Source organism: Ranitomeya imitator, chromosome 3 (assembly GCF_032444005.1).
Source record: "Ranitomeya imitator isolate aRanImi1 chromosome 3, aRanImi1.pri, whole genome shotgun sequence".
In the NCBI taxonomy this organism is placed as follows: domain Eukaryota; kingdom Metazoa; phylum Chordata; class Amphibia; order Anura; family Dendrobatidae; genus Ranitomeya; species Ranitomeya imitator.
In genome coordinates, this window is record NC_091284.1 from 260,649,160 (window position 1) to 260,670,777 (window position 21,618).

A 21,618-nucleotide genomic window follows, 5' to 3' on the forward strand; every position below is an offset into this window, starting at 1 on the left:
TATTTGATTCTCACAGCCGTCACTTTAACCCCCGGATCACTGCGATCAAACAAGATCGCAGCGTTCCAGTGGCATAGAGAATTCCTAAATAAAGAGAGAAAATAAATATTGTTCCAATAAATACTTATCTTTATGTAAATAAAAAAAACAATAAAAGTAAACATATTTAGTATTGTCGCTTCCATAACGACCCAACCTAAAAAAACTGTCCCACTAGTTAACCCCTTGAGTGAACACTGTAAAAAAATTACCGTATTTTTCGGACTATAAGACGCATCGGACTATAAGGCGCACCCAGGTTTTAGAGGTGGAAAATAATATTTGAAGCAAAAAAATGTGGTAAAATATTTAATAACATACTATTATATGTGGTGTTATATATAATAGTATGTTATTATTTTGGAAGCTGCGGGACCAGTGTGGTGTCTGTGAAGTACTATATGAAGACGCTGGAGGGTGAGCATAAGAATGGGGACGCAGGGCTGATATTGAAAGCACCACTCCAGCACTGCAAAATAACACTGGAGTGCTGCTTTAAAATCCCATGGGAGAACTTTAAGTCCCAGCATGTCCTGCAGATCCTATGACATGCTGGGAGGTATAGTTCACTAAAGGAGTGGCAGAGTGCTTTATTGTGTTTTGCAAATACTAACCTCTTAATTGTGGCAGCCAGCCACACTGTGGTGAGGTAAAAGCATCCCATGACTGCACACACAGAGCCCTCCTTCTTGTTGCCTTTCCACAGCACAGGTAATGGAAGCCAGCAGATTCTAGTGTTGAAATCTGAAGGACCTGTGATGATGTCAAGAAGAGGGAGGGCTCTGTGCTGCCATGTGATTTTCCAGCCCGCCCACTTCTGACATCATCACAGGTCCTCCTGCACAGCACTCAGCATCCAGCCCAGGAAGGTAGCAGCGATCTCCTCTCCCCCGGATCCTGCTGCTGCTGCCTCCTCCTCCCCCGGACACATGGATCTCCCCAGCTGCTGCAGAAATCAGCGCTGAGGAATCCATGTGTGCCGGCTCACCGCTCAGCTGATAGGTGGGCAGGGAGTAGCTAATGAATATACACTGCACTTAATCATCAGGACCACATGGTTTCCCCAGCAGCTGATTCCCTGCAGTGGGGACATTTTTCTGCCTCCTGAAGTGGGATATCATTGCAATCCCACTCGCTGCTGCCCCCTCCCCACATGCTACATCCCTACCATAAGACGCACCCACACTTTCCTCCCAAATTTGGAGGGAAAAAAGTGCGTCTTATGGTCAGAAAAATACGGTAAATAACGAGACAAAAAACAATACTTTATCATCATACCGCCGAACAAAAAGTGGAATAACACGCGATCAAAGAGACGGATACAAATTACGGGTAGGTGGGATGGGGTGCCCCTCCTTATAGTTGGGGATGTGAACAATATATCTAATGATCACTGGGACAAGGGTAGACATGTGGAGTTGAGAAGTGAAGGGAACTCTACTCCTTTTGGAAATTATCTAAGAGAAATAGGATGGATAGATTTGTGGCGGGTGCGTAATCCTAGGACATATGCCTACTCATGTTATTCAGCAACATACGGATCTTTATCTCGCATTGATGAGGCTTTGGGAAATGGGGGGGTGAATAATCTAATACATGAGGTGGAGTATAGGCCTAGAGTAATATCGGACCATAGCCCAGTACTGGTCTCGGTACAAATGACTGGGAAGAGTGGTCTGACGGGGTTGGGATGGAAATTTCACCCCTCCTGGCTACAGTATTTGGATATGGAACAGGTGGGAACTGAACTCGGGGAGTTTTTCAGGATTAATGAAGGGAGTGCGGGGAATCTTGTAGTGTGGGACACCATGAAGGCATACCTGAGAGGAATTTTATTCCGGGACATCTCGAGACATAAAACTAAGTCTAAAATTCAAGACAATACAGTGATGGAGGAACTGAGGGTGGCGGAAGAGACACTGGCCTCTCAGAATTCAAGAGAAGCGCAACTTCGTATGAGGGCGGCTCAGGTAGCGGTCGAGGAACTCCATATGCGTAGGGCAGATAGGTTGAGAGCCTTTCAAAAGGAAACATTTTATTCTGTGGGAGAGAAGGTAGGACATTTGCTCTCGGTGGTGGTTTCTGCGCAGCGGGATTCTTCACATGTATACTCCATAAGAACAGAGGAAGGTAAAACGGTTACTCACAATCCCAGGCGGGGATATTGCATATGATTTGGCAGTGCCCTAGACTGTCCTCCTTCTGGATAGTTGTTTTAAATCGTATTGAACTGGTGTATGGATGTTCTGTCCCTAGGGTTCCACTGACTTGCATATTGGGATATGTGGAGGAAATTGTTACGGACAACATGTTTAAAATAGCTATTGCACGATTGTTATTCATTGCTAGGAAATTGATCGCCAAATTTTGGATTAGAGAGGAACCTCCAACAAGAAGAGACTTTCTTAAGCAAGCGGAGCATATACTTACTTTGGAGAAAAGTATCTACACCAAAAGGAATAAGCTGGACATCTTCCACAAGCTGTGGCAACTGTGGATGGACTTGAATTAGGATGATAAATGAGAATATAGGGAACCTAGTATTCAATGGAAATATAACGGATGTTTATTCAAATGTTTGTATGATGATGGGAAGTGGCTCTGGCTGAGGTCTCTGGGGTGGGTCGGGGTGGGGTGGGTGGGCTCTGGGTCGGGGGGAAAAAGTTATCTGTAAATGTTTAATGAAACATTGCCATGAGAAATATTCTGATTGTTTATTCTTTGCGGATAATAAAAATCTATCTGATAAAAAAAAAAAGAGACGGATACAAATAAATATGGTACTGCTGAAAACGTCATCTTGTCCCGCAAAATACAAGCCGTACAGCATCATCAGTGAAAAAATAAAAAAGTTATAGCCCTCAGAATTAGTGATGAGCGAATATGCTCGTTACACGAGATTTCCTGAGCACTCTCGGGTGTCCTCTTGAGTATTTTTTTAGTGCTTGGGAATTTAGTTTTCCTCACCTCAGCTAAATGATTTACATCTCTTAGCCTGCTTGATTACATGTGGGGATTACCTAGCAGCCAGGCAACCCCCACATGTACTTATGCTGGCTAACAGATGTAAATCATTCAGCTTTGGCAAGAAAACCTAAATCTCCGAGCAGTCATAAATACTCGGAGGACCCCTGAGCGTGTTCGAGAAATCTCGAGTAACGAGTATATTTGCTCATCACTATTAAGGAGTTAAGTGTTATTACCCCAATTGCATTATTTTTCATAAAGCGCACAGTAAGTGTTATTGCTCATGTACAGGCTAGGCGCAACATAACTTTACCACTTTATATCAATGTCATTTACTAATTTCTTTCTACTCTTCTGTGCATCCAGCGTTGCAAAGCTGAATGGGTGTTCCTATTCTTAGGTTATGTTCACACAGGAATCCCTTCAGGGAGTGCACCTTTTTTATGGAGTTTTGTAAACCTGAGTCATCTTTTTTAAAGGGGTATTCTAAAGTTATTAAATTGCTTTAATAGCACAAAAATAAACAAGTTTGGGAATGACTTGCTTTTTGTTTCTGCTGTCATTCTCGTGCAATGAATATGCAAAGAACAGCTGCACTCAAATGTTATCATTTTTTTGTATACACTAATCTTGGTCTGTATGTTTATTTACAGTGAAGTTTGAGAAAGACCCTAAAGGCCCCTTCACATTAAGCGACGCTGCAGCGATACCGACAACGATCCGGATCGCTGCAGCGTCGCTGTTTGGTCGCTGGAGAGCTGTCACACAGACAGCTCTCCAGCGACCAACGATGCCGGTAACCAGGGTAAACATCGGGTAACTAAGCGCAGGGCCGCGCTTAGTAACCCGATGTTTACCCTGGATACCATGCTAAAAGTTTAAAAAAACAAACACTAGATACTTACCTACCGCTGTCTGTCCTCCAGCGCTGCGCTCTGCTTCTCTGCTCTCCTCCTGTACTGTCTGTGAGCCGGAAAGCAGAGCGGTGACGTCACCGCTCTGCTTTCCGGCTCACAGACAGTACAGGAGGAGTGCAGAGCACAGCGCTGGAGGACAGACAGCGGTAGGTAAGTATCTAGTGTTTTTTTTTTTTACTTTTAGCATGGTAACCAGGGTAAACATCGGGTTACTAAGCGCGGCCCTGCGCTTAGTTACCCGATGTTTACCCTGGTTACCAGTGAAGACATCGCTGGATCGGTGTCACACACGCCGATCCAGCGATGTCTCCAGGGAGTCCAGCGACGAAATAAAGTTCTGGACTTTATTCAGCGACCAACGATCTCCCAGCAGGGGCCTGATCGTTGGTCGCTGTCACACAGAACGATTTCATTAACGATATCGTTGCTACGTCACAAATAGCAACGATATCGTTAACAATATCGTTATGTGTGAAGGTACCTTAAGTGGGGTCAAAACGTCACTTTGCTGTTTTTCTTCGCTATTTACCATCCTGCTGTATATACCTCTTTGTCAATACATGTGAATAAACGTATCACTACTTTTGCAAAGCATATTCCATTTGAGCGCAGCTGTTCTTTCCATATTCTATTCTCCCAAGCACAGTTTGCACCACCCATCAAGCTAAGTGCGCTCTTCTTTTCTAAACTTCAATTCTCGTGCAATGAGCGCTTTTATCTTTCATAGTGTACTGCTTGTTTCCATGGAGCTCATCCTCCAATCCATGATTTAGAATGCAGTAGATACATTCATGGAGTGGATTTAACTCTTAACATCCCAGTCCGCTCTCTCCAGCCAATTGATTTCTATGCAGCAGTTAGCTGCTTACCCCCTCCCCTTCACTTCATTCTCATCTTCTGAAGAGATGCAGTTATACAACCTACACCTTTCAGAACAGGTCTGCTAATATGGGCCTGTTTGCTGGAGCTATGCTTGTTCAAATGTCCCATTGTCTCTATGTGAATGCAATGATGGCTGTGTATACACTCCAGAGAAACCACTAACAGCTGGATATGTTAAATTAGAACTTTTGCTGAGATTTGTAGTTCTGCTAGTCAGTTTCACAATTCACTATTATTTCTTTCTAGAGTAGTTTTTGGATTGTTTCAGTGGTCTTTTTCTAGGGGTGTGTTTTTTTTAAGTCCATTAACCAAATAAAACACAAGCTTTTTATATATTTATTTTTTTAATACAAATGTTGCCAAAACATTTAGACAGCCAGGCGTCTTCTAAGAGACCTTCAAAAGCCTGAATATATGACTAGCAAGTCGTTTTCTGCCATTTTATTTTGCAGACTCTCTTATAAAATTGCTGAAAAAACAGTGTGAACATACCCTTACACTGCTGAAACTACGTTTCCCAATAGCGCCTACTTCTTCCTCTCTTTCCCCTTACTTTACTGGAGGATCCTGACTAGACCCCCCTTTTGAGTTATCATCACGCTGATCTAGGTGTAGAATTCCCCTTGTTTTTATGCGCATGCTCCATTCCTGTACAGAACCCTGCCTGGCTGATTTAATTTTCTGTATCCGTCAATAAGTACACCTGCACCCGCTCATATAAAGATTAGAAAAAGATAACTGATGCCACAAGTACTTGTGCACATACCTAATTGGTGTGGCTCACAGCTATTTGTATGTATTTTTTCAATATACATTTATTTTCTAGAAGCCTTAATATCCATTTTTCTATTTTTTTTTTTTACTTATTTTTGTGAATAGTCAAATATTTAACCTCCCCAAACCATTGCCATTTTCCTTCAGCTGCAATTTTGATGCACTTTATACATGTATGCATTAAGTTACTTTATATTATCTTGGAGACTACCATATTTAGTTCTAAAGTGCAGCGGTGAATGGGAAAAAAAAATCCTACATTAGTGAATCTGCAGTGTGGTTTTTCATCACTAGCTGGTTTCTGTGAGCTCAACTCTCCTTCACTCTGCCCAGAGGCGTAGCTAGGGTTTTGGTTCAGGATGTCGCAAAACTTCTGAGTGGGTCCCCCTAACCAGGTAACCTTAATTACAGCTGGGTGACGCACCCTAATAGTGGATGTAGGAGAACCTCAGCAGATGACCGCACTCTTGCTGAAAATCTCTATACAGAAACCAACACTATTACCGCCATATGGTCAGTGGTAAATACAGAGGGGGAAAAAAGTATTTGGTCAGCCACCAATTGTGCAAGTTTTCCCATATAAAACGATGAGAGAGGCCTGTAATTGTAGATAGACCACAATTATGAGAGTCAAAATGAGAAAACAAATCCAGAAAATCCACTTGTCTCATTTAGCAAGATTTATTTAGCAAATTATGGTGGAAAATAAGTATTTGGTCACCTAAAAACATGCAAGATTTCTGGCTCTCACAGACCTGTAACTTCTTCTTCAAGAGGCTCCTCTGTCCTCCACTCATTACCTGTAGTAATGGCACCTGTTTGAACTTATCAGTATAAAAGGCACCTGTCCACAACCTCAAACAGTCATACTCCAAACTCTTTGGGTCATTGTCTTGTTGAAAGTGAACCTCTGACTCTGACCATTTTCCCTGTTCTTCCTGCAGAAAAAGATCCCCACAGCATAATGCTGCCAGAACCATATTTCACTGTGGGTATGGTGTTCTTGGGATAATTAGCTGTGTTGGTTTGGTGCTAGACATAGCATTTACCTTCATGGCCAAAAAGTACAATTTAGGTCTCATCTACCCACAGCACCTTCCTCCGTATATCTGCAGAGTCTCTCTCATGTCTTTTGACAAACACAAAATGAGCCTTACAATTTTTATTTGTGTATAGAGGCTTTTGTCCACTCTTTCATAAAGGCCAACTCTATGGAGTGTACGGCTTATTGTGGTCATATGGACAGATACTAGAGTCTCTGCCTAGGAACCCTGTAGCTCCTACATTGGTGTCTGTGCTGCCTGTGAAAGGCATTTTAGTGGGAACTCAGGGAAACGTTTCACCTTGTGAAGATTCACTTGCCTAGCATGCCAATTAAATGTGCAAATGTGGGGGCTAGGTATTAGTTGTATCGCCCGGTGTAGTCTGTTCCAGAAAACTGGTGCAGTATGGGAGGAGTCTTGGACCTGTGAGTTTCGGATTAGTGAAGATGTTAGAAATCCAAAAAGAGAAAAACCGCACCCTATGTCCATACAGCTTCCATTCGCATATTGGCGCAAGTCAATGCCAAGGGGTCCAGCCCGGCTGCAAGTCCATATCCCAGAATAGAAGAAAGACCGCGCCACAACGGTCAGTGATGAAGACCATACGTGTTTAATCTGCCTCCTGCGGCGACGTTTCGGTACAATAACCTTTATCAAGCTTGATAAAGGTTATTGTACCGAAACGTCGCCGCAGGAGGCAGATTAAACATGTAAGGTCTTCATCACTGACCGTTGTGGCGCTGTCTTTCTTCTATTCTGGGATAGTGAAGATGTTAGTCTTAGATCAGTTTCAGAACGGAGAGCATGGGTAGAGTGACAGACAGATGATGGAGATGTGTGGTGGTGCAGAACTATGGAGGACTTTGTGGGTGAGAGAAGATAAGTTTGTATTGTACTCTGTAGTGAATTGGCAACCGCTGCAATGACTTGCACAAGGTGGACCTATAGGACAGTTCCACTATAACCCTTTAGCATTCCCTTTAACACACACAAAACCTAATCGGCTAATGTTAATAGATTACATTTTGCAAGACTAAATTCTGGTGTCAACAGTTTGTGGTCATGAAATTGCTACATTAAAAGCAGGAAGTTGCTAAAAAGGGTAAATAATCTGGACCTGAGTACTAGATGAAAAGACAGATGTGTAATCCAAACCTATGCAATTCATAATTTGGTTTAGGATTCATGGGTGAAAATGTTTATAAAACGCTCTCCTAACGGCATCTTGTATAAGTAGGATGGCTAAATAAGATGACCGTGGTCAGTGTTCTGCTTGACTTTGCATATGTTTCTTTGTTTGTCCAAAAGGTGTGGGAAGGCCGGTGGAGAGTTATTCCATATGACGTGCTTCCCGACTGGCTTAAGGATAATGATTACCTTTTACATGGACACCGTCCACCAATGCCTTCGTTCCGGGCATGCTTCAGGAGCATTTTCAGAATACATACTGAGACAGGAAATATCTGGACTCATTTACTAGGTACATTTCTGGTATATAGTATATGATGGAAGCTGTAACTTGTAGGAATCTCGTCTCTTATCATAACATATCGTTACATATGGGATAAACTTGTATGTCCAGTATTTGTAGAAATTGATAAAATATCTTTGGTCTCTCCAAACTGTCTACCATTGATGTGATTTTTTTTTTTTGATTATGTATTTTTGAGACCTTCAAGCATGCTTACCAGTACACACATTGTGCTCACACTTTCCTGAACATTTTTTCTAAAATAGAATGTCATGAAGCTTTTTGTCCCAACATTAATAATTATTCTTTCTAGAACACCTTGATGTATGTAAATGCACTTCTAATTTCTGTTTTTTTGTCTGACTTGTTTGAATTTCGTTATTGTGCAGGCTTTTTACTATTCCTTTTCCTGGGGGTTTTGACGATGCTTAGACCTAATATGTACTTCATGGCTCCGCTACAAGAGAAGGTGGTTTTTGGAATGTTCTTTTTGGGGGCAGTGTTGTGTCTCAGCTTCTCCTGGCTGTTTCACACTGTGTACTGTCACTCGGAGAAAGTATCCCGCACATTCTCTAAGTAAGTATGTTTTAGATCACATGCTGCACAATGAACACAGTTGCAATTGTAAGGTGAAAAAGCCATATGGAAATTTAAAGAAAGTTGAACCCTCAGTGGGGTTTTCTCCCACCTATCCATGGGGAATCTACAGCAGAATCAACAAGTACGATAAAATACCATATTTAGCTGCTTGCTCACCACAGATTTCTACCTGCATTGATATTTGTTGTGAAAGTGACTGCAAAAATGTGCATGTTTAGCAAATTTATAATGTAATTTAAAATGTTATATCCACTGCAATATGGAATGTGTGAAACTTACCTTTAACAATGATTAACATTGCTTTGGAGACGTATCGATGCTCATTCTCCAGTGTATATGCATAATCATGCATTTTTTTTTCTAAATTAAAAAACAAGGTATCATAACTAAAAGAAGAAATGTAATAAAAAAATATTTAAACATGGTCAGATATCACTGTTGATGTCTTTTACTGATGGTGCCTTCTGATACTTTGAAGTCTAAGCTAGGAGACAATCAAATTAGTAGCCAGTTTATGAAACTGATTTTCTTTTACAAGAATAACAAAAAAGTGCTGTATTAGGCACCTTTCATGGTCCGAGATTGGACTAGAGTAAAGTTGAGTAATGTCTCAAAAGACTATAGACATTAACTTAAAATATTCATTGTTCACATTTGAACAGGTCTGTATTGGGCCCTCTTCTTTTTAACATTTATTAATGACCTTGCAAAGGTCATACAGAGTAGAATTTCAATATTTGGAGTTGATATTAAACTCTGAAAGCTACTCAACACAAAATAAGAGAATGTAATATTACAGTGGGATTAATGAAGGTTGGAGACTTGTGCTGAGCAATGGTAATTAAATTGTAATATATATAACTGTAAGGTCATGCTCTTGGACGGAGGAAATAAAATGTACATTGATGTACTAAATGGTAAAACACTGGGTAAAACTATCACTGACAAAGACTTGGGTGGATGGCAAACTAAACTTTAGTGACCAGTGCCAGGGAGCTGCTGCCAAGGCTAATAAAATAGCGGGATGCTTTAAAAGAGGAATAGATGCTCATGACCAGAACATAGTTTTCTCAGTCCCCCTTGACAGCACCGCCAGAGAGAGGGGATCCGCCCTTCAGGGACAGGAAACCTACAGGATAAAAGGGCGGTACCTCTCCCCTGCATCAGTTTGATTTCCTGTTCCTGACGGGGAACCTTCTAGGACGTACGTATAAAGCCAAAGAGCGACCGAAGGCGAGGAATCCGGAGCCGGCCAGTCCGAGTTCTGGCAGCGGGGATGCCCCTGCCACGACTGGTGCAGTGTCCGAGGCCGCCACGACTACAACCAATTAGTCCAGAGCATGAGCGGGGGGAAGCGCAGCCACCACTCCGGATAGGAGTTACGGGCTTCCGAGACCTGCCGTGCATAGGATGCCTGGATTCCAAGATGGTGCCGCACCGGAAGTAGTAAGAGGACTTCCGGTTTGGTGGCGGCGCAGTGAGTGAGGTGCACCAAGATGGCGCTGCCCTGGAACCGGAATGCTTCATTTCCGGGTCCCTGACAGCGCGCGCATGCGCAGTAGAGTTTTTTAGAAAAAAAAGAGCGCTTCCTCAGTAATGCAGCCACAGGGGGAGGGAAGAAACAAACTTCTGCTGACACCCGGAGTTCTCGGTCCGGTAGCCATTCCACGCAGCATAGCAAGAACTCCAACGTGGTGAACCAGCTACCGCCTACGGATCTAACACTTCAGGATCCTACCCCTCCTCCAGAACCGGTACCAGTGGCTGCGTCAGATTGGTGAGTGATCTTCGTGAAAGTTCGCTTTTGTAATTGGGGTTCCCTCTTCTGCATTTATCTTAGGCAAGAAAAAGAACGGGGAAAACAAAACACAGAACCTGCCCCTTGTGCGAAAAAGCTTTACCGCAATCTTGGGATAAGTTGTGTGACTCCTGTATAGGACGAGTCCTCTGTGAGGAGACCCCAAACTTCACCTCTGAGTTACGATCCATAATTAAATCAGAGGTGGAAACTGTGTTTAATTCCCTTAAAGATGAAAAGAAGTTAATAGGAAAGAACCTATTGCTTATATGAACTCTGACTCTTCCAGTTCTGAGAGTAGAAACTCAGATACACAGGACTCCTCCTTCTTTTCTTCGGATAATGAGTGGAGGTCTTCATTGCTTCCCCCTAGATGAGGTTGACGGCCTTGTAAAGGCAGTAAGATCGACTATGGGGGTATTGGACCCCTCGTCCTGACAAAACAGTCCAGGATATTATGTTTGGAGGACTATGCCAAAAAAAGCGTAAAGTTTTTCCCCTTAATGAAAACATACAAGCATTAATTAAAAAGGAGTGGGAAAACCAGAGAGGAAGAACTCATCGGTTCCCTCTATAAAAAGAAAATATCCCTTTGAAGAGGAGGCTTCTACTTCATGGAATAAAGCCCCCAAAGTCGACGTTGCGGTAGCTAAGGCCTCAAAAAAAATTTGCGCTACCATTTGAGGATATGGGAACCCTAAAAGATCCTCTTGATAAAAGAGCAGAAACTTTTCTTAAAGGGGCCTGGGAGTCGGCAGGGGGATGTTTAAGACCAGCCATAGCAGCCGCTTGCACGTCACGATCCCTAATGATTTGGGTTGATAACTTAGAGAAACAGCTAAAGGGTGGGGTGCCCAGAAATATTAGAATCTATCCCTATTATTAGAGGAGCAGCGGCGTTTTTGGTGGATTCATCGGCCGACTCGATTAAACTAGCATCTAAATCTGCAGCTCTTTCAAATGCAGCGCGTAGAACCTTATGGCTAAAGAGCTGGCCAGGTGATTTACAGACTAAGCAAAAACTTTGTTCAATCCCATGTGAGGGCAAGTTTCTTTTTGGAGAGACTCTGGACGATATCCTGCAGAAAGCAGGTGACAAAAAGAAAGGGTCTCCAAACTTGGCCCCAACGTTCACTAAGCGGTCCTTTCGGAATAGGAAATTTTTTAGGAAAAGACCACCAAGGGAGCAAAACCGATAGAATGATGGGAAAAGAAGAGATAGGGGATTCCTTTTCGGTAATTCCTCACGGGATAGAAACACCCCCCTCCCCCCCCAGTGACATCTCCCCCAGGGTGGGAGGGAGATTGTCTCAGTTCCTCCCGACCTGGGAGAAAATTTCAACCAGCCCTTGGGTACTAAATTTAATAAGGGTAGGGCTTCGAATAGACTTTTTATCCCTAGCCCACCGAAACTATGTGGTAACACCGTTGAGGTCCTCTCCTCAACAAGAAGCTCTGGAACTAGAAATCTTAAAACTGATAGACAAAGCTGTCATCCAGGAAGTCCCCCCTCTGGAAAGAGGAAAGGGATTTTCCTCCCCATTATTCCTGGTTCCCAAGCCGGACGGGACCTTCCGGACTATAATAAATTTACGGAAGTTAAATACTTATGTAAGGAACCAGAGATTCAAAATGGAGTCAAAGTCAACAATAAAAACCTTGTTTCCAAACTGTTTTATAATACTACTGGATCTCGGCGATGCGTATTATCACGTCCCCATCCACAAGAACTCTCAAAAATTTCTCAGACTAGCAGTAGTCATGAAAGGACAAATAAGCGAATATCAATACAGAGCCCTTCCCTTTGGTATATCAATTGCACCCCGCATCTTCACCAAACTAATAGCAGAGATGATGGCACATCTGAGAGAGAAAGACATCCTGATTGTTCCATATTTGGACGACTTTCTGATTGTGAGCAACTCGGCCCAACACTGCCGTCAGCAATGCGACAGGGTGATAGATACTCTAAAAAAAATTAGGCTGCCTGGTTAACCTTCAAAACTAGAACCAACCAGGGTTCAGGAATTTTTGGGTATCACCTTGGACTCAATTTCTCAAGAATGTCGCCTCCCAGTCCAGAAAAGACAAAAGATAATAAATCTAGTGTCGGAAGCTTGCTCAAACCCTTCTATGTCTCTCAGAAAAGCGATGTCATTACTGGGGTCCCTCTCTGCTTGCCTTCCAGCAGTTCAGTGGGCACAGCTCCACACAAGACCTCTCCAGTGGGACATTTTAAGAAATCAGAGTTTGCTAAGGGGACGGTTAGAAGGTTGCATGACTCTTAAGTTTGCCTACTATTCATTCCCTATCTTGTTGGTTAAATTCCAGCAACCTATCAAAAGGGATTCCCTGGGTGATAGAGGTGTCTCAGTTACCACAGACGCAAGTCCCACAGGGTGGGGGCTCATCTGGACAGCAGAGTCGCTCAGAGGGTATGGACAAGTCAGGAACTCGGGGCTTCCTCAAACCAAAAAGAACTGAGGGTAGTGAGTCATGCATTACTATTTATTCTAGACAAATTACAAGGGCATCATGTCCGAATATTTTCGGACAACAGAGTAGTAGTAGCCTACTTAAACCACCGGGGGGACCAGGTCTCAAACATTAATGAAAATCACCTCTGAAATTTTCAGCCTGGTACAGAACAACTTTCTATCCCTACCGGCCCTACATATAAAAGGTGTAGAGAACCAGAAAGCGGACTTCCTGAGTCGTATCCAACTAAAGCAAGGGGAATGGTCTCTAAATCAGGACATCTTCGACAAAATGACAGATCTGTGGGGAATCCCTGTAATAGACCTCTTCGCAAACGTGCACAACAGGAAGGTGAAAACCTTTTGTTCCCTAGATCCCAGGGGGAACCCTCAGGCTGTAGATGCATTCACGATTCCCTGGACACAGACTCTTGCGTATGCATTTCCTCCCACTATCCTCATTCCAGCAGTTCTGCGAAAAATCAGACAGGACAGATCCAGACTCATCCTAATAGCCCGCTTCTGGCCCAAAAGGGCCTGGTTCTCCCGGCTGAGGATGCTATCGGTCACCGATCCTTGGGTTCTTCCGGACTTGCTGTCTCAGGGACCGGTGTTCCACCCTCAGTCAGAGAATCTCCACCTGACAGCGTGGAATTTGAGAGGTCACTATTGAAGGAAAGAGGTTTTTCTGACAAGTTAGTTTGTACACTAATGAAAAGTAGAAAACCTGTGACCACAAAAATTTATGGCAAGACTTGGAAAAAAATGTCCTCCTCCGGGGTAAGGTTGCAAGATGGGGTCCCAGTTGCTGAAATATTAGAATTTCTACAAAAGGGGTTAGACCTAGGCCTTTCAGTAAGTACCGTATATACTCGACTATAATCCGAGATTTTCAGCCCATTTTTTGGGCTGAAAGTCCCCCTCTCGGCTTATACTCGAGTCATACCCAGGGGTCGGCAGGGGAGGGGGAGTGGGGGCTCTCTAATTATACTCACCTACTCCTGGCGCGGTCCCTGCTTCTTCCAGTGCTGCAGATTCTTCCTGTACTGAGCGGTCACATGGTACTGCTCATTACAGTAATGAATATGCGGCTCAACCTCCCATAGAGGTGGAGCCGCATATTCATTACTGTAATGAGCGGTAACACTGACCGCTCAATACAGGAAGAAGATGCAGCGGTGGAAGAAGCAGGGACGTGCAGGGACCGCGCTAGGAGTAGGTGAGTACACGGGGAGGGGAGCGCTGCGCGATATTTACCGCTCCTCGTTCCGGTGCGGCTCTGTCTTCAGCATCCTCTGGCTGTGACGCTCAGGTCAGAGGGCGCGGTGACGTAGTCAGTGCGCGCCCTCTGCTGAACGTCAGTGCTGAAGACGGAGCCGCACGAGCAGCAGGTAAATATTGAAAGTGTCGGGGGTCCTGAGCGAAGAGAGGTGAGTATGTGATTTATTTATTTTTTTTATCGCAGCAAAAGGATATGGGGCAAGTGACTGTACGGAGCATCTTATGGGGCAATAACGCTTGTGCAGCACTATAATTGGGCAAGTGACTGTATAGAGCATCTTATGGGGCCATAACGTTTGTGCAGCACAATAATAGGGCAAGTGACTGTACGGAGCATCTTATGGGGCCATAACACTTGTGCAGCACTATATGGGGCAAGTGACTGTACGGAGCATCTTATGGGGCCATAACTCTTGTGCAGCACTATATGGGGCAAGTGACTGTACCGAGCATCTTATGGGGCCATAACTCTTGTGCAGCACTATATGGGGCAAGTGGCTGTACGGAGCATCTTATGGGGCCATAAAGCTTGTGCAGCACTATATGGGGCAAGTGACTGTATGGAGCATCTTATAGGGCCATAACGCTTGTGCAGCACTATATGGGGCAAATATCTCTATGGAGCATCTTATGGAGCCCTTTTTACCCTTTATGCAGGATTATATGGGGCATATTTTAATATGGAGCATCTAATGGGGCCCATCAAACTTTATGGAGCATTATATGGGGCTCCTGATTCAATATGGATATTCAAAAACACTTAGCCTACTGATGTCTCAATTAATTTTACTTTTATTGGTATCTATTTTTACTTTTGAAAATTTACCGGTAGCTGCTTCATTTTCCACCCTAGGCTTATACTCGAGTCATTAAGTTTTCCAGTTTTTTGTGGCAAAATTAGGGGGGTCGGCTTATACTCGGGTCGGCTTATACTTGAGTATATACGGTACTTTAAAAGTGCAGATAGCAGCTCTAGGAGCATTGTACTGTGAAAACGTAGCGGCCAACCCTTGGGTAATACGGTTTGTCAGAGCAGCCGCAAGGTCTAAACCTGTAACTATACATAGATTACCAACCTGGGATTTGAACCTAGTCTTGTCAGCTTTAACAGAATCCCCGTTTGAGCCTATACAGTCATGGACAAAAATTTTGAGAATGAGACAAATATTAATTTTTCCAAAGTCTACTGCTTCATTTTTTCTAATGGCAATTTGCATATACTCCTGAATGTCAGAGTCATCAGCTTAACAGCAATTACTGTACTTGCAAAGTCAATATTTGCCCAGAAAATGAACTTTAACCCCCAAAACACATTTCAACATCATTGCAGTCCTGCCTTAAAAGGAGCAGCTAACATTGTTTTAGTGATTGATCCATTAACACAGGTGTGGGTGTTGATGAGGACAGGGCTGGTGATCAATCAGTCATGATTAAGTAAGAATGACATCACTGGACACTTTAAAAGGAGGCTGGTGATTGGTATCATTGTTTCTCTTCAGTTAACCATGGTTATCTCTAAAGAAACATGTGCAGCCATCATTGCACTGCACAAAAATGGCCTAACAGGGAAGAGTATCGCAGCTACAAAGATTGCACCTCAGTCAACAATCTATCGCATCATCAAGAACTTCAAGGAGAGAGCTTCCATTGTTGTCAAAAAGGCTCCAGGGCGCCCAAGAAAGACCAGCAAGCGCCAGGACCGTATCTTAAAACAGTTTCAGCTGCGGGTTCGGAATGGCAGCAGGCTGGTGTGAGTGCTTCTGCACGCACTGTGAGGCGGAGACTCTTTGAGCAAGGCCTGGTTTCAAGGAGGGCAGCAAAGAAGCCACTTCTCTTCAGAAAAAACATCAGGGACCGACTGATATTCTGCAAAAGGTACAGGGAGTGGACTGCTGAGGACTGGGGCAAAGTCATTTTCTCTGATGAATCCCCTTTTCGATTGTTTGGGACATCTGGAAAACAGCTTATCCGGAGAAGAAGAGGTGAGCGCTACCACCAGTCTTGTCTCATGCCAACTGTAAAGCATCCTGAAACCATTCATGTGTGGGGTTGCTTCTCAGCCAAGGGAATCGGCTCACTCACAGTCTTGCCTAAAAACACAGCCATGAATAAAGAATGGTACCAGAATGTCCTCCAAGAGCATCTTCTCCAAATCGTCCAAGAGCAGTTTGGCGCCCAACAATGCCTTTTCCAGCATGATGGAGCACCTTGCCATAAAGCAAAGGTGATGACTAAATGGCTCATGGAACAAAACATAGAGATTTTGGGTCCGTGGCCTGGAAACTCCCCAGATCTTAATCCCATTGAGAACTTGTGGTCAATCATCAAGAGACGGGTGGACAAACAAAAACCAACAAATTCTGACAAAATACAAGCATTCATTATGCAAGAATGGACTGCTATCAGTCAGGATTTGGTCCAGAAGTTGATTGATAGCATGCCAGGGAGAATTGCAGAGGTCTTGAAGAAGAAGGGTCAACACTGCAAATATTGACTTGCTGCATTAACTCATTCTAACTGTCAATATAACCTACTGGTACTCATAATATGATTGCAATTATATTTCTGTATGTGATATAAACATCAGACAAACACTAATAAAAACCAGAGGGCAGCAGATCATGTGAAAATATAATTTTGGTGTAATTCTCAAAAATTTTGGCCATGACTGTAGAATCAATACCCCTTAAAACTCTATCACTTAACTGCCCTCCTGATAGCCCTAACATCGGCCTGCAGAATAAGTGATCTCCAAGCCCTGTCTGCAAACCCTCCCTTTACACAAATCCTGAATGATAAGGTTATACTAAAAACAGACCCTGCCTATCTACCAATAGTAGCGTCCACATTCTATAGGTCTCAGGAAATAATCTTTCCTTCCTTCTGTCCAGACCCTAGAAATAAGACAGAAGAAAAATTCCACACATTAGATGTGAGAAGGTGTCTATTTCAGTATATAAATTCCACCCAGCAGCAAAGGAAGGAAGTGTTTCTTTTAATCTGCTTCCAGGGACCCAAGAAAGGACTCAGAGCCTCTAAAGGCACTATAGCACGTTGGATAACAGATGCGATAGCCTTGGGCTACTCGTCCACCGGGAACGCAGTTCCAGAGGGTCTGAAGGCCCACTTTACAAGGGCTATGGCGACTTCCTGGGCCGAAAGGTCGGAGGTAACATTAGATCAAATTTGTAAGGCGGCCACTTGGTCATCACCTTCACACTTTTTTAGACACTACCGCTTAGACCTATCCTCTTCATCTGACCTAACCTTCAGAAGAAGGGTTCTGCAGGCTGTGGTCCCTCCCTAAGCAATAATCTCTGCAATTCTCTCTGGTGGTGCTGTCATGGGGGACTGAGAAAAGCGTAGTAACTCACAGATAACGGTTTTTCTCAGAGCCCATGACAGCACCTGCTTATTCCCCCCCTCATCACGTGTGCGATGAGCACATACTTTTGTATGAAATGTGTTTTTTCTATATAGACACGGTGTTCACTTGTTAAGCAATATATGATAAAGTTGTATATTTTTTGTTGTGACTAACCTGGAGGACCTCCGATGCTCTGTTAACAAACATGCAGGGGAGAGGTACCGCCCTTTTATCCTGTAGGTTTCCTGTCCCCTCTCTCTGGTGGTGCTGTCATGGGCTCTGAGAAACACTGTTATCGGTGAGTAACTACCCTTTTGCCTCTCAAAGTGCAGCTACACTCCGAATACATAAAAAGGACATAGCTGAATTAGAACGGTTGCAGAGAAGAGTGAGCAAGGTTAAGGGGATTGATGTACTGCAATACGAAGACACGTTATCAAACTCGGGGTTGTTCTGTTAGGAAAAATGATAGTTTAGGGGCACTTTTAGTACAATGTACCCATATATGAAGGGACTGTGCATAGATCTTTCTAATGATCTTTTTACATCTAGGCCTGCAACAGTGACAGAGGAATTCGCTATGTCTAGAGGAAATGAGTTTTAATCAAAATCACAGACGCAGATTCTTTACTGTAAGAGCAGTGAGACTATTGAACTCTCTGCCATGCGATTTTTAATGGATGATTCACAACTAAAATTCAAGAAGGGCCTGGATGTCTTTCTTGAAAAATATAGTTTTACAGGTTATGGTCACTAGATTCTGTAATGGGTCTTTGATCCAGGCAATTAGTCTGATGTCTGTATGTGGATTTGGGAAGCATTTCTTCCCCTAATATGGTGCTATTCGCATCTGCCACGTGGGCTTTTTGCCTTCCTCTGAATCAGCATGTTAGACTATAGTATGGGTTGAACTTGATGGACATACTTCTACTTTAAACCTTAAAAGCTATGAAATGATTTGATGCAATGTCAGTAAAAGTAATGATTAGGCAATGTTTTCTATAAATACATCTTTGTATTAACCACCTCCAATTTTCCAGGCTGGACTATTCTGGTATTGCCCTACTCATCATGGGAAGCTTTGTGCCCTGGCTGTATTACTCATTCTACTGCTCCCCTCAGCCTCGTCTCATATACCTGTCCATAGTCTGTGTTCTGGGCATCACTGCTATTGTGGTAGCACAATGGGATCGCTTTGCCACACCAAAGCATAGACCAACACGAGCTGGTAATTTCTAATCATTATCATATCCATAGAAAAAGAATATATTGGATGCTAGTGCCATTCATGTCATTTTTTTTTATTTTTTTTTTTACATTTGAGACTTTACGAATAAAGTACATTGTAAAATATGACCATTATATTTCTCATGACTAATGAATTTTGTACATTTGTGTTATTAAACAAATGAAGTACCTTATTTTTCGGACTATAAGACGCACCGGACCATAAGAAACCCTAAATTTAGAAGAGTTAAATAGCAAAACTTTTTTTAACCTATCAGGATCAGGCATGTCCGGGATCACAGGTGTGTCTTACAGTCCGTATGTAGCTGATCGGGGTGCAGTGGTGTAGAGGGGTCACTGGAGTTGGGAGCAGGGTCATATTTACTTAATTTGACAGCAGGAGTGGGACGATGCTGAGGGCCCTGCTAGGAAGAGGGGGTTTCCCGGCGGTGCACGATCGGAGTCCCTGCTACACACACTGATCTCCCGGCGGTGTTCAGTAAAATGGCATAGTAGAATACTATAGCATTAAAAGGAACTTTTTTTTTTGTTATTCATGTATTTGGGGCTAAACATCAATTTTGTAATTTGGCATTTTGAAAACATCTGTACAAATTGTCCTCTATAGGTACTGTACTGCCTATTGCTGGCTGCAGAATGCGTTCTCTGTCCGTCAGATCATTCTGATGTGAGCGTTTGTGTCTTTTTATGACCACAGACCACTTGAAAGTTAAAGGTGACTTTAAACAGAGCCAGTAAAGGCCAAATTGTGCAAAATTTTTAATAAAACTCAATTGGGAAAATGTTGTTTAGCCACAAATATTTGCATTGCAGTAAAAAAAAAATGAAGAACACTTAAAGATGTATTATGCGATTGAAATAAAATCAACACTGAGGCTGCAGTGTGACTGACAGGTCAGTTCTAGGATCTTTTTATGCTGGATTATTCCGACATATTGATCAGCTTTGGAAAACGTGTTTGTTACAATTTACAGTGTTATGACTTGGTACATAGTCTCAACTTAAAGGGTAGTCCAGTCTTAAGCTACAAGTCTGCAGTCATTCTGTCATTGGGCGTGCTGTGAGGATTCTCTGTGCAATGCATGTGTGTTGAGTGAGGCTGGAAATAGTCTATTCGGAATGTGGGTGGGAGTATGTAAACTGAATGATACGCCACTCCCGCCATCGGAGAATCCTCACAGCAGTGCGCACGTTGTCAGGATTCACAAGTCTGCAGTATCATAGAGTGACTGCAGACTTGTAACTTAAGACTGGACTACCCCTTAAATATGGTTAAGTGACCGGGAAAAAATTCTCTAAGTGGGATATAGTCGGCAATGGGGACCGCAGGGATCTGTGCTAGGACCTATTCTTTTTTACTTCTTTTTTTTAATGACCTTGAGGATGGGATTGGGAGTAATGTGTCAGACTTTGCTGATGACACCAAACCATGTAGGATATTAAAATCTGGCCTTGACAATACAATATTAAAAAACAATCTGAATAAGATGACTGACTGGACAAACACTTGAAAAATTAGGTTTAATGTTGATAAATGTAGAATAATGCACCTAGGACAGAGTAACCCTATTGCTGCATATACCGTACATTAAATGTGATTATACTCGGGACTACAGAACAGGAGAAGGACTTGGGTATTCTGATTACAAGTAAGCTGAGCAGCAGCACTCAATGTCAGGAAGCAGCCGCAAAAGCAAACAAGATTTTAGGATGTGTAAAAAGATAAAATCCTGCAATCCCAATGTATTGGTACCACTTTATAAATCACTTGTGAGGCCACATCTAGAATATGGCATACGGTTTTGGGCTCCGCATTTTAAAAAGGATATTCGGAATTTAGAATCAGTTCAAAGGCGGGTAACTAGATTATTACATTAGGATGGAAGACCTCTCATACGATGAAAGGTTGGAAATTTTGGGCTTGTTTAGCTTAGAAAAAAGACGTCTCAGAGGAGATCTCATTTACATGTATAAATACATGTGAGGTCTTTACAAGGGTCTGGTCTATGACTTATTCCTTCCAATGTCATGTACAGATGGAGGAAAGGCGATTCCGGCAGATAAATAGGAAAGGCTTCTTTACAGTTAGAGCAGACAGACTGTGGATTGCCGACCACAGGATGTAGTAATGGCCGACACTATCAGCATTTTAAATATGGGCTGGACGATTTCCTCAGTACAAATCGCATTGTAGGTTATAAATCTAGCAATAGAGAACGTATAATTGGTGGAGAAAGGTTGAACTTGATGGACTCAAGTCTTTTTTCGACCTATGTAATGTTGCCTATTTTCTGTAGAGCCCTTTTTTTTTGTCAGGTAAACATGTACGTAAATTACATAAATGTAAAAAAATAAACCTATGACACTTTGTAATATGTATTTTGCCTGAAGGATAATCCGTTACTGATCTTTTCTTTGTAGGTGTATTTCTGGGCCTTGGCCTGAGTGGCATTGTTCCTACGCTCCATTTCACGATCGCAGAGGGCTTTGTTAAAGCCACTACAGTGGGCCAGATGGGCTGGTTTTTCCTAATGGCTGTCATGTATATAACAGGGGCTGGTCTGTATGCAGCTCGGATCCCAGAACGTTTCTTCCCCGGAAAGTTTGACATCTGGGTAAGTATGGTTCTTTATCAAATTGATTGCAGATGTATTATACCTTGCAGTCCAAAGAAATGGGTATCCTTTTATTTGTGAATGTTATGGCTGCATTGGATATATAGAGACCTATTGTACATTACATTTTGTGGGTTGG

At 42.9% G+C, this 21,618-nt stretch overlaps 1 protein-coding gene across 1 annotated transcript in view; it reads left to right on the plus strand.

The window, feature by feature from the left end:
* The window catches only part of ADIPOR1 (adiponectin receptor 1), a 46,842-nt gene that overhangs the window by 18,114 nt on the left and 7,110 nt on the right, over positions 1-21,618 (plus strand). The window contains exons 4-7 of the mRNA XM_069756403.1: positions 7,931-8,102; positions 8,483-8,669; positions 18,657-18,844; positions 21,286-21,479. Coding sequence (XP_069612504.1) covers positions 7,931-8,102; positions 8,483-8,669; positions 18,657-18,844; positions 21,286-21,479 — 741 coding nt within the window. The remainder of the gene's footprint in view (positions 1-7,930; positions 8,103-8,482; positions 8,670-18,656; positions 18,845-21,285; positions 21,480-21,618) is intronic.